Genomic DNA, 14,616 nt, shown 5'->3' with positions numbered 1-14,616 from the left:
TTAAAAACAAAGTTAAATTTAGCAGTCTGGTGCTGCAAAATTACCTTATAAAGAATTTCTAATTCAGACATAATTTGTTTCTGAAGCTCCAGTGTAATGTCTAAGGGAATAACCTGGAAGAAAATTTTAAAAAGTTAGTCAAATGGTAATTTCCTAAAGTTGTTTCTTTAAAATAACATTAGTTAGAAATTCTAATGCATCCTGATAGTGGCTGCAGCATCACACTTCCAGTCATGGGCCTGCCTCTCCAAACTTCACCATCAACCTTGGGTACCACTGAAACAGCACTAAGTATTTCCATATTTTAAGATCCCTCCTGGGACCAAGGCTGAGCATGGAAGTTTAGTATGAGAGATGATTGGGAGCTTTCCATTGAACATTGTGGTAAGAAACACATGATCTGCTGAACAAACATAAGAGGGTGGGAAAGGAACTATCAAAGCTTCAGGTCAAAATTCTGCATCAGGACATCAAGGTGGTTCTTTATAAAGATTAATTTTATTTGTCACACATACATTGAAATAGATAATGAAATGCATTGTTTGCAACTAATCAAATCAGTGAGGATTGTGCTGGGAGCCCATAGTGTTGGCACACAACTGACACCAACACAGCATGCCCACAACTCACTAACCATAACCCATACATCTTTGGAACGTGGGAGTAAACCAGAGCACCTGAGCAAAACCTACATGGTCAGGAGGAGAATGTACAAACTCTTTACAGACAGCAGCAGGAATCAAACCCTGATCTTACAGCAAGTGCAGTATAGTGATGTGCTAACACTTTGCTACCATGCTGCCCCTGGCTTTTGATGGAAACATTTCCACTCCAGCTCCGTGCAGCTTGGATGAAGAGTCCTGAGTGGGATCCTCTGAATGTGGGATTCAGGGGTAAGGTGTGTGGGTGATTGCTTACTGCTCTGCCCTCCAACTTGGCGTGTCTGGAGGGAGAAACCCAAAGTTCAAAGCCCCTGGGTTGGCTTGTCCAGAAGTCAAAGTTCTGACGTCTGCAAGTTTGGGCAAGGACTGGAGGTTGGAGGTCCAATGTCTGCGAGTCTGGAGCCCAGCGGTCCTGGGGCTGAAGTCCTATGTGTGTGTGATTGGGTAGCTGGGTGGGTGGGAAAGGAGTTTATCTTGCTGTTGTTGTCTTATTTAGTTTTATTGTTGTTGCTCTGCCGAACATTGTGGGCAAGCTATGATGGCGCAAGAATATATGGTGACACCTGCAGGCTTCCCCAGCACATCTTTGGATGTGTTAGTTGTTAACACAGTGTATTTCACTCTTTGTTTTGATGTACATGTGATAAATAAATCTGAATCTGAATCTGAAAATGACTGGTTGGGGGATTAATTGAAAGTGTGTCTGACTGACTGGGACTAGGAAGTTAGATGGTGGGGGGAGGGGGGTGACCTGACTGAAAGACTGGGACGGGGTGAGGTGCCTCACTGAAAGATTTGACTTTGGGTAGTGAAGGAAGAAATCATTAGAAACAAGAAGCAGGCATTGTGCTGGGGTGGGGGGGGAAGGGGAGGGGCTAAAACATTGGTAGAATTAGGGGCGAAGGAGGAACGTCAAGAGCCTGATGGGAGTGAGTTAATGAGCCTAAAGAACCAATGGTATAGTTGGGATTTAGCTTAGTGATATCCCAATTTGGTGTTGAGGTATTTAATTTGATTTATCTCAGGAATGCCTAACAATGGTCAATCCCAAATCAAGGGTCTGATTTTACCATTCCATGAGAAGTGGCATCATCCTATATGAAAAGCACTCTGGAAATACTCAGTTAATTTTTCAGATTTACACAGAAAAGGAAAACAAATGAATTTCTCGGCCTAAGCCATCAACAGTAATTATTTACGTCTGTGATATTGGGTTAATGTACTTTGTATGAGGAGTGTTTGACACTTTGTGCCTGTATTCGCTGGAGTTCAGAAGAATGAGAATCATAGAATCCTATAACAAAATTGCTTAGTACAAACCTTGTCAAAGATTGTGGCATCCTTTTCTAGACATTTAGCAAATGTATAGTCCATGAGGAGATGGGTTATTGGCCTTTTGCTGGCAATATACAACAGGAGTGAGATGCTAGCTGTAAAGGAAGGATCTGATGAGGAGGGCCTCTCTCAATGCTAGCCAAGTGAGGTCTTTGTGCTGGTTTGCAAGTTTAGGCAATGAAGTAATCTACTGAATGACGTTGACAGAGGGCTCAGGAAACCATCTCTCAGAATCCACTGTGTCATCCTCCTGGGCTGCAGGTCATTCTGTGCTGACCACTGCCTCATGGACTAAGATAATTTTTTTTGAAACAAAGGACAAGTGGTGCTGCAAGGTCGAACTGAATAGAGCATTGCATTGCAACAAGATAAAGTTATCCTTTGCAACACTCAAGACAGGCAGAAGCTCTTTCGGTCTTTTGTACTTCAGTTCTATGCATGGCTTAATGCAGATAAATACAAGTGTGACCATCAAGATGAAAACCATATTGGGCATGTTTTCTCCGTGACTCTGGAGACCAAAAAGATATGATCCATCTGGATTTCCAAACGAAACAGCATTCTGTCTGGATTCATAACAGCTTGGTATGGTAACTGCTCTGCACGTGATCACAAGAAACAGCACAGGATTAGGGGCAAAGGAGGAACGTTGAGAGCCAGATGGGGGTCAGTATTGAGCCCAAAAAACCAATGATATACTTGGGACTTAGCTAAGTGATATCCCAATTTGGCATTGAAGTATTTAATTTTATTGCCTCCCCTCTAAGGTCTCTTCTATACTTCTTGCTGCCTCAGTAAAGCATCCAGAATAATCAAAGAACCCTAGACAATCTCTCTTCTCCCCTCTGTTACTGGGCAGAAGATACAAAAGTCTGAAAACATACACCACCAGGCTCAAGCAAGGCTTCGTTCCCTCTGTTATCAGACTCTACCTCGTTGTGAACTTGCACTTCATCACTTACCTGCACTACACTTTTTTGGTTGTTATTGTTTTACCATATTTTAGCCCCATGCACTGTATAATGAGTTGATCTGTGTAAACAGTATGCAAGAAAGCTTGCATACTGTGTATGTATGAAAGAAGGGTAAAGCCTTCCCCACCATTGCGCATATTTATACAGAGTGCTGTCGCTGGAAAGTAGCATCCATCACCAGGGACTCCCACCACCCAACTCATGCTCTCTTCTCACTGTTGCCATCAGGAAGAAGGTACAGGAGTCTCCGGGCTCTCACCACCAGGTTCAGGAACAGTTATTACCGCTCAACCATCAGGCTCTTGAACCAGTGAATATAATTTCACTTGCCCCATCACTGAACTGTTCACACAACTTATGGACGCACTTTAAAGGACTCTTCATCACATATTCTCAATATTCATTGCTTATTTACTTATTATTATTATTTCTTTTTATTCTTTTGTATTTGCACATTTTTGTCTTTCTCGCATTGGTTGTTTGTTTGCCCTGTTGGATGCAGTCCTTCATTGATTCTATTATGGTTTCTGGATTTATTAAGTATGCCCACAAGAAAACAAATATCAGGGCTGTATATGGTGACATGCATGTACTAAAATTTTGTACTTTATATCATAGTCATAGTCATACTTTATTGTTCCTGGGGGAAATTGGTTTTCGTTACAGTTGCACCATAAATAATAAATAGTAATAAAACCATAAATAGTTAAATAGTAATATATAGTAATTTTGTAATATGTAATAGTAATTTTGTACTTTATATGTACTTTAAATTTACTTTGAACTTTTGAACTTTTCAGTGTATCTTGGTACATGTGACAATAATAAACCAATACCAAGGCGTTTTAGGTGACTACCACAGCACAGGAACAGAATATAGACCACACCTGTGCCACATACAACAAATGTGAGAACATCTAATGCCTGATGATTAGGTTCTTGCCTGCTATTGAGAGGGTGTGTCACACTCATCATTTCTGTTTCAGCTTGTCCATCTGCTTCAGTCAATTCCTGTCACATGCTCCATCTCCTCTGAACCAGCTACCCGATTCTATCAGGTAGCCAGACTTGACAGAGCAAAAAATAAGAGTATTGGTTGGGCCAAATGTCAAAGAAACAAGGTCACACATGCTGTGATTGACTCCAGTACCAGAGAACAGTTCAAACTGGTTACAGATACAGATGAATATGTGAAAAAATTGTGAGGCCAAACAGAAGATGGAGATGTCATCGTGTACAGGGATGTCCTTTGAAGGAGACTGTTAAAGCAACGTCAGGAAAATATTTCACAGAAACACAGCTGTCAATAATTCAGTCTGAACTGGGTACACAGGAACAGAATTGCAAGCTAGTTCTTCCACTTAAAATTTGCTGAGGCAAATTAATTTCTGTTTCAGCTAAGTTCAGCTCGACTATGAATCAAACCCGAGGCTGTCTGCACTGTGTAATTTAATAGGAGGCACTTTTACCCACTTGGTCAACAGAATCAGCAGGAATTATATCACAATGTCTCTTAGCATGGCAAAGGCACATCACGACTGAGAAATTTCTTCATGTAACTCCAAAGAGGAACACTGCTGTTGAAAATTTGGTTAGCTTAAAGTGGAGCTATTCTGAACCAATTTCCGAGTGACTTAGTGCCAAATGGGAAATTCAATACATGTCTTTCAAGACAATTATTGATCTAGCATTTTTTATCAAAGATTGGGATGGTAGTGTAGCAGTTAGCATAGTATTAGTAGTGTGATCATCTGAATCAAGTATGATGCTCTCCTAAGGGATTATCTATTGGTGGGTCTTCAGGTGACTGTAGAGGCCAATCCGGTGCAGGGTGGGCAAGAATAAGTGGTGGCTGTGGTTAGTGGTTGGATCTTTTGGTTGTTCAGTCTCTCCTTTTCCAGATTCCGCTTCTGTGCGGCACAATGGAGGGTGTTTTCATGTAGCACAGCTCCCTTTTGAACAGATTTCCTTGAAGTCTATCTATTGAGTGTAATGCCTTCCCAGTCTTTAGATGTAATTTTGAACTTCTTCAGGCTGATTGTGATGTTATCTTTGAAGTGTCTCCTTTGCCCAACCAGGGGCTCACACTGACCTTCTTTCTACGGTTGTAAAGGACTTGTTTGGGGAGACACGAGTTAGCCATCCAGATGACATGACCTATGAAACAGAGTTTGTATTGCTTTATCATATCGGAGGTATAGTTCACGTTGGCCTCCTATGCTGATGTTAGTACATACTTCCGTCCTTCCAGCTGATCCTCAAGAACTTTCACAAGGATCTTTGGTGGTATTGTCCCAGGGCTTTCAGGTGCCTACTGTAGGTGGTCCATAATACAGTAGACTGTCAAGCTCTCTGGCGTATACTATCTGGTGTATGGTTGCCCTTACAAGTGCTTACCACAACACTTTAGCACCAGCTGTAAGATTGGGTATAAGTACTCCCCATGACTGTGTGGGCTTCCACTGGGTGCTCTGGTTTCCTCCCACATTCCAAAAATGTAGGGGTTAGTAAGTTGTGGGCACTGGAACCATGGCGACACTTGTGGGCTGCCTCAGCATATCCTCAGACTGTGTTGGTCATTGAAAAACAATGAATTTAACTGTATGTTTCGATGTTTCAATGGACATGTGACTATTAAGCTAATCCATTTAAATTTCTTTACATGGATGCCCACAGTGGTATTAATATTCAGCATGCAAAATTTAAATGTTGCATAATTTACAACCATACTGGTCTGAAGAACAAATATTATTGTTATTCACAGAACAATCAACAGTTACAACACTGTTTCAGATTTATAATCAGGCTTATTATCACTGAGATACAGAATGTCGTGAAATTTGTTGCTCCACAGTAACAGCAGTGTATTACATAAAAAATTACAGCAAGTTCTAAGTATATATTAAAAAAATAAATAAATAATGCAAAAAGAGCAAAATAGTGAGGGTCTGTACATCAGTTTGAAGGCGGAGAAGAAACTGTTCCTAAAAAAATTGAGTGTGCACTTTCAGACTCCTGGAACTTCTCTCTGATGGTAGTAAGAGAAGTATTGGATGGTGAGAGTTCTTCATGATGGATGCTGCCGTCTTGAGGCATCACCTTTTGAAGATGTCCTTGATGGTGGGGAGCCTAGTGCCCATGATGAAGCTGGCTGAATCTACAACCCTCTATAGCTATTCTCAATCCTGTGCATTGGAGCCTCTATACCAGGCGGTGACGCCACCAGTCAAAATGCTCCCATGATACATCTGTACAAATCTGCTAGTCTTTAGCTTGCCTGATTACCCTGAAATCAGAGTCATACAGTACAGAACCAACTTGTCCATGTCAATCAAGGTGCCCATCTAAGGTAGTCACGTCCCGCTAAACCCTGTCTATCCACAATAAAGCAATACCAAATCTGATGGATAGATCATGTCATCCAGATGCCTAACGCACATCTTCCTGAGCATATCCTTTATTCCCGGCTGAAGAAAGGTCAGAGTGGGTCTAGTGGGCAAAGGAAACATTTCATAGATAATATCAAAATCAGCCTGAAGAAATTCATCTAAAAACTGGGAAGACACTGCATATGGAGGAAATCTGTTCAAGAGCAAGCTCCACTACCTGAGAATGACCTCTGCTGTGCTGCAGAGAGCAAGTAGCAGCTGCAAAATGAGAAACTGAACAATCATCTCTTGCCCACACTGCACCAGAATATGTGGTTCCCAGACTGGCCTACAGTCACCATTAAGGCACCCTTGCGAGACCATGGATCTGCGCCTGGAAAGTCTTCACTCTCCAGGGCGCAGGCCTGGGCAAGGTTGTATGGAAGACCAGCAGTTGCCCATGCTGCAAGTCTCCCCTCTCCACGACACCAATGTTGTCCAAGGGAAGGGCATTAGGACTCATACAGCTTGGCACCAGTATCGTCGCAGAGCAATGTGTGACTAAGTGCCTTGCTCAAGGACGCAACACATGTTGCCTTGGCTGGGGCTCGAACTCACGACCTTCAGGTCATTAGTCCAATGCCTTAACCACTTGGCCACGTGCCCACCAGCCACCTAAGAACCCACCAATAGATGACCCCTTAGGAGAACATCATACTCAACTTGAGTGATCGCTTACTATTCTCCATGCAACCTGTCTTTTAAATATTATTACTGGACCCATCTCAACCACTTCTCTGGCAGCTTATTCCATAATAGCAATATGCTCTGCATGAAGAATTTACCCCTCAAGACCCTTTAAAAATTTTCACCTCTCACTTTAAAACTATGTCCTCCAGTTTTTGATTCCCCAATACTAGGAAAAAGACATTCACCCTAACATCATGAAAGGCAGTGATGCTTCACTCCCAGACGAGCTCAATGCCTTTTATGCATGCTTTGAAAGAGAGAATACAACTACAGTTATAAGGATCCCTGTGATCTCAGTCTCAGAGGCTAACGTAAGATTGTCTTTTAAGAGGGTGAACCCTCACAAGGTGACAGGCCCTCATGGAGTACCTGATAAGACTTTGAAAACCTGTGCCAACCAGCTGGCAGGTGTGTTCAAAGACATTTTCAATCTCTCATTGCTATAGTCAGAAGTTCCCAACCGTTCCAAAAAGGTAACAATCACACCGGTGCCCAAGAAGAGCAGGGTGAGCTGCATTAATGACTATCGTCCATTAGCATTCACATCTATGGTGATAAAGCGCTTTGAGAGGGCTAGTTATGGCTAGAATTAACTCCTGTCTCACCAAGGACCCGGACCCACTGCAATTTGTCTACTGTCACAATAAGCCTCATTGGCTCTATACATGGCATTGGATCACCTAGACAATGCTAATACTTATGCTAGAATGTTGTTTATTGACTACAGCTCAGTGCTTAACACAATCATTCCTACAGTTCTAATTGAAAATTTCCAAAACCCGGCTCGTTGTACCTCCCTCTGCAACTGGACCCTTGACTTCTTCACCAGAAGATCACAGTCTGTGCCAATGGGAAATAACATCTTCACCTTGCTATCAACACTGACGCACCACAAGGATGTGTACTTAGCCCACTGCTCTACTCTCTCTATACCCACGATTGTGTGGCTAGGCACAGCTCAAATGTCATCTATAAATTTGCTGATGACACAAGTATTGTTGGCAGAATTTCAGATGGTAACGAGCAGGCGTACAGGAGAGAGATGTATCAGCTGGTTGAGTGATGTCGCAGCAACAACCTTGCACTCATTATCAGTAAGACCAAAGAATAGATTGTGGACTTCAGAAAGGGTAAGATGAGGGAACACACACCAGTCCTCATAGAGGGATCAGCTGTGCAAAGAGTGAGCAATTTCAAGTTCCTGGGTATCAACAGCTCTGAGAATCTATTCTGTTCCCAACATATTGATGCAGTTACAAAGAAGGCACAACAGCAGCTTAGGAGTTTGAAGAGATTTGGTATGTCACCAAAGACACTTGCAAATTTCTACAGATGTACTGTACAGAGCATTCTAACTGGCTGCATCAGTGTCTGGTATGGGGGTGGGGGCCTATTGTACAGGATTTAACTCAGTCAATTCCATCATGGGCACTAGCCTCCATAGCATCCAGGATATTTTCAAGGAGCAATGCCTCATAAAGGTGGCAACCATCATTAAGTACCCCCATCATTTAGGACACCTCTCTTGTCATTGTTGGAGATATAGGAGCCTGAAGATACACACTCATCGATTCAGAAACTGCTTCTTCCCCTCTGTCATCAGATTTCTGAATCGACATTAAAGCCATGAACACTACCTTACTCCTTTTTTTGCACTATTTATTTAGTTTAACTATGTAATATATATTTCACAACATATACCGGATATATTAAACCTAATACTGATTCTCAGTCTCCTGCAGTCAAAAAATAAAGTCCTAGTTTGTACAACTTCAGGCCCTTAAAAGCAATTTTTAAAGGGCCAAGACATAAGCTGTGTTCATTGTTTTAGTGAAATGTGTGACATCCTGCAACCTCAAATGCAATGTCACTTGCATATTGTCTGCCAGTGGAGGTAACTGTCACTGTCACTCTCAGCTTCTTAGCTTCAGGATCAGCCCAGGCTGTTGTAGTTGATCCTTGTCAGTGTATTTCTCACTGCTGCGTTAGCGAGGTCACCCAGATAGCACGCTCAAGGATTTTTTGTTTAACCTTCTGGTCACAGAAATTGGCAATGCGGACAGAAGAATTTGACAACATCACAGGCTTTCTCAAAGCACCAGCGGTCATGGACTGCACTCGCTGAGTTACTCCACACAGAATCCTTACTGACAACCTCCCATTTGGCCATATCCTTGAAAGGCCTTTACAGCCCCTTGCTCAAAGAACATGCCTCTTGCAGATTATGCTCTTTATCAGCATGTACTGATCCCTCTGGCACCAGGAAGAACTTTTCCAATGCTTTCCATCAAAGGAGCTTCTATTCATGAGGTAACTGCAAATGAAAATCCAAAAATGCTGCAGTTGCTGGGGAATCTGAAACAAATCAGAGAATGTTGAAAAAACTCAGCATCAGTTCTCTCTGTGTATGTTCTCCCGGAGACTGTGGGGGTTTCCTCTGGATGCTCCAGTTTCCGCCTTCATTACCGAACTGTAGGTTAAATGGTCTTTGTATAGTGTCCTGTGATTAGGCTAGGGTTAAAATGGATGGGTTGCTGGGCGGTGCCAGAATGGCCTGTTCTGTGCTGTATCTATAAATAAAATAAAATCCCAAAGATGTGCGAGTTGAAATACGCTACTGCAAATTACTCCTGGTACGTAGGTGAGTGGTAGAAGTTGGTAGGAAGTCAATGAGAATTGGGGAGAACGGAAATAGGGAGTAATGTAGGATAAGTGTGAATTGGTGTTTGATGGTCTGTTTGGGCCAAAGGGCCTCTTTCCTGTTTCTCTCTAGGACTGTTCATAACAGGAATGCTGATAATTAAAATGCAAGCTTGGTTCCAGATGATAGGCGACATGATGGTTGAACTAATGCCAGAAAGTACCTTGTAATTAAAACACAATTAAAACTTAAAATAGAAAATACATCTGACCTAAACAAGAGAGCCAGCACATTACTGGTTAACTTGACACACAAAACCTTCATTTTTTTTTAAATGGTGGGGAACATATTTGAGATCATGTGAAAACCCGTTTTTTACCTTGCTGTAGGGGGATTTATAAAAAGCAGCTCCAAATTGACTTGTAACTGTAATATCCTGCTGCCAAGGAAAATTTAAAACCATATACTTGTGAATCAATAGTCATTCGCCAACAAAATTCAACTCAGGGTCTCCCGGTGTAAAAAAAACATGGAATAATTCACCTTCACACATCCCAATGTCCCTCAATTAATCGGAATAGCGTTTAAGGCTGAGAGTGGAGTACCTGAGTAAATTTGCTCAGATTACCAATACACCTCCAGGACAAACAAGGCTGAGTTGTCAAGTTAAATACAAGCAGTCAACTGACTGAATTATAATTTACTCTTTGAGCTCAACTTAAATTAGTGCAAGGCTATTAAAATATACAGTATAAATAAGGCAATTCATCACTGGCTGACATGAATGACTTCGTCTATTTGTAGGAGCAGCACACATTCCACTTAAGGGAAGCAGTGCAGAATCACAGGTCAAATTCAGCCACTATTCCAGTTTAATTTACTGATATAATCCCTAGTCGATACTATTGTCTTTATATGGACTTTTGCAGCATCTGAGACACATGATTATGATACAAATGATTAATCAAATTACACATTAGAAGCCCAATTGTGGTCAAAGCAAGTTACTAGAGGACAGCATGCTACTCATATCTGCATGTGTATATTAAAGATTAAAGATCAGCTTTATTTGTCACACGTAAGTTGAAACATACAGTGAAACGTATCATTTGGCATCAAATCAAATCAGTGAGGATTGTGCTTGGTACCTCGCAAGTGCCACCACATTTTGGCACCTTCAGAGCATGCCCACAACTCACTACCCCTAACCTGTAAGTCTTTTGCAATGTGGGAGGGAACTGGAGCACCTAGACCAAACCCCCACATGGGAAGAATGTACAAACTCCTTACAGACAGCAGTGGGAATTGAAATCCTCATATATATGTAAAAAGAAAAAATATTTAAGGAATTTTGGTAAGATTTAATTTTACCTACTTAGCTTTAAAAAAAATCAAAACTTTTAAGTGAAGCACATGAAAAGCTGGAGGAACAAGGCAGATCAGGCAACATGTATAGAAGGAAATACTGATTTCACAACAAATAGTGGTGATATTAAATCTGATTTTGACTTTGATTCTGAAATGGACAGTTGATGTTTCGGGTTGAGATGTTTCACCTGGACTACAAAATAAAGAGGGGCCATACCATTATAAAAATGTGGACAGAGGATGTGGTGAATCAAGTGCTGGCGGGTGATAGGTGGATCCATGTGATTGGAGTGATACATAGGTGAGGGAGGGGAGGGAAGAGGGTACACCTTTCACCTCCAAGCTTCTCTCCCCCTTCTCAGCTCTTGCTCCACCACTTTGCCATCCCCCTTTTATACTGACAGTCTCCCTCTTTCATTCCAGTCCAAATGGTAGGTCTTGACCTGAAACACTGACTGTCCATTTACTTCCACAAATGCTGCCTAACCTGATGAGTTCCTCCAGCCTTTTGTGTTTTGCTCCAGATTTCCAACATCTGCATTCTCCTCTGCCTCCAAAGACTTTTAAGTGAATACTTTCAGATTAAGCTCTGTAAATGTCATCTATAGTTTTTACTTAGTCTAGTAAACACACATTTTTACATTTTCTGAACATCAGATTTTGAAGTAAATGCTGAAACCTATATTCAAAATAAAGGAAGAATCAAATATTTCTATTTAAGAGAAGGTAAGGTTATTTGTTATAGAGTTTAGTATAAGAAGATCACACTGTATAAAAAAACATAGAACTTTAGCGAAGTTAGGTACTTTAAAAGAACAGATTTTTACTACAATGAGAAAATTCAAAGCCATTTGCTTTTAGTTTCCATCTTTAGTTCAGTGCAGCAGTTGTCAAATATGGTTCTCTTACTATATAAATTAATCTAGATTCTACTTTCTTTCAGGTAGTACACAAATATTTAGTTAACTGAAATACAAACATTTGTATATTTTCAGTTTTGGTTTTTATTCAGTTCTATTTTACACTGATATTTGCCTTATGAAAAGAAACAATTTATGGTTTTGGTAGAATGTACAATTAATTCATTATCAAGTCTCAATTTCAAGTTTGTATTTTAAAAAATGCAGAGCGTTCATTTAAAAAAAAGCAAGCTAATCAAAAAGAAATTTGAGTTTAAATGCCTTAAATCCAGCACATTGAAGCAGTTACAAGGAAAGCGAGCCAGCGCCTCTATTTATTTAGAAGGTTAGGGAGGTTTAGCATGTGACCGAATACTAACAAACCCTTACATATGCAGTACTGCAAGTATCCTGACTAGTTGGATCATGGTCTGGTATGACAATTGAAATGTGCAAGAATCTATTGATTTACTTATTGAGATACAGCACAGAGTAGGCCCTTCCAGCCCCTTATGCCGTGCCACCTAGCAACTCCCAATTTAACCCTAGCCTTATCACATGACATGCATGAAGCTGCAGTAGTGGATCCTGCCCAATACATCAAGGGTACATCCCTCCCCACTATTGGTGGTTTCTACATGAGCTGCTCCCTCAAGAAGGCAACGTCCATCATCAAAGACTCCCAGAGTCTGGACCATGCCATCTTCTTGCAGCTATCAATAGGCAGGAGATAAAGAAACCTGAAGTCCCACACCACCGGGTTCATGAACAGCTATTTCCCTTACAACCATTTGATTCTTGAATTAACCCGAACAACCCTAAGCATTATCTTAATATAGAAGCAAGATGTCTCTTCACTACAATGAACTTTAATTTTATTCTAATCATGTTCTTTCTTGTACAACTTGTTTTCCTTGTGAGTCTTGTTCACCTGGACAATAGTTATATCTACATCAGACTACTGTTTATTGATTACAGTCCAATGTTCACACAATCATACCTTCCGTTCTAATCAACCAGCTCCCAAGCCTGGGCCTCCATACCTCCCTCTGCAACTGGATCTTTGATTTCCTCTCCAGGAAACCACAGTCCATGCCGATTGGAAATAACATCTACTCCAGGCTGACAAACAACTCTGGTGCACAAGGATGCATGTTTAGCCCACTGCTCTACCCTTTCCACATCCACAAACTGTGTGGCTAGGCACAGCTCAAATGCCACCCAAGTATTCAATGACACAAATACTGTTGGCAGAATTTCAGATAGTGGAAGAGCCGTACAGGAGCTAGATAGATCAGCTGGTTGAATAGTGTCACAACAGCAGCCTTGCATTCAACATCAGTAAGACCAAGGAATTGACTTGTGGACTTCAGGAAAGGGAAGTCAATGAACGCACACTAGTCCTCATCGAAGGATCAGCAGTGAAGAGGGTGAGCAGTTTCAAGTTCCTAGGTGTCAGCATCTCTGAAGTTCTATCCTGGGCCCAACATATTGATATAATTACAAAAAAGGCATGGCAGGTGACACAAACGTTCAGGATTGGCCGAGGTGCCACAAGTGAAGGAGTGAGTGAGGGAATTGGCTGAGAAGGCGCGGTCGATTTAAAAAATGGTCAGGACCAGCCAGCAACACAAACGTTCGAGGTCGGCCGAGGAGCGACAAGTGAAGGGGTGAATTAGGGGATTGGCTGAGAAGGAGCAGTTGATTTAAAAACCGGTCGGGACCACCTGCAACACGAATGTTTGAGGTTGGCTGAGGTGTGACAAGTGAAATGAATTAGTCAAAATATCAGCCAATATAATCAAGGTTTGCTCTAGGGGAGCAGCCTTGTTGAGGGAAGTGCCTTGTGAGAAAAGTGCGAGTCTTTGGCTCAGGAGTCTTCGGCGAGGAGGCTGAGGGAGGAGACTACGCCACAGTTGGAGAGGGTGAGAAGTGGTGAAGAAATGACAGGTCAACGGATTCAGTGTGCTGCTTGCATGATGTGGGAGGTCAGAGACGTTGATGGTGCCTCTGGCTGCTACAAATGTGGAAATTGTGTCCAGGTTCAGCTCCTGAAGGCACTGGAGAAGAACTGGATGACCTCAGGTTCATCCGGGAAACCGAGGGTTTTCTGGACAGGACCTACAGCGAGATTGTTACACCGAAGATACCAAAGAGAGAAGGGGGGGGGGTGACGATGAGGAAGGGATGAATGCTTGGAGTACAGGAGACCCCGGGGAATGTACCTCTTGATAACAGGTTCACCCTCTTGGAAGCTGTCGGGACAGAAGACAGTGCCAGTCTGAGAGGTGGACAGGTCTGCAAGTCAAAAATTGGCACTGACACAAAGCTGAGGAGACAGAAGTCAGGCAGAGCCGTGGTAGTAGGGGACTCCATTGTGAGGAATACAGAAAGGGGTCTCTGCAGCAACAGGCGGGATTTAAGGATGGTGTGTTGCCTTCCTGGTGCCAGGATCCAGGACATCACAGACCGATTGCAGGGCATCCTCAAGAGTGAAAGTGAACAGCTGGAAGTGGTGGTGCATGTCGGCACAAATGACGTCAGGAGGATGAGGAAAGAAATTCTGCAGCGTGACTTCAGAGAACTCGGAAGAAGGCTGAAAAGCAGGACCTCCAGAGT

At 42.1% G+C, this 14,616-nt stretch overlaps 1 protein-coding gene across 6 annotated transcripts in view; it reads right to left on the bottom strand.

Annotated features, from left to right (window-relative positions):
• The window catches only part of map2k5 (mitogen-activated protein kinase kinase 5), a 324,671-nt gene that overhangs the window by 156,167 nt on the left and 153,888 nt on the right, over window positions 1–14,616 (bottom strand). For all 6 annotated transcript variants that reach the window (XM_072278042.1, XM_072278043.1, XM_072278044.1 and 3 more), the window contains one exon: window positions 45–113. In XM_072278042.1, coding sequence (XP_072134143.1) covers window positions 45–113 — 69 coding nt within the window. The remainder of the gene's footprint in view (window positions 1–44; window positions 114–14,616) is intronic.

Source organism: Mobula birostris, chromosome 14 (genome assembly GCF_030028105.1).
Source record: "Mobula birostris isolate sMobBir1 chromosome 14, sMobBir1.hap1, whole genome shotgun sequence".
In the NCBI taxonomy this organism is placed as follows: domain Eukaryota; kingdom Metazoa; phylum Chordata; class Chondrichthyes; order Myliobatiformes; family Myliobatidae; genus Mobula; species Mobula birostris.
Note: the sequence above shows the minus strand (reverse complement) of the source record. Positions and strands in the feature narration are given on the sequence as shown.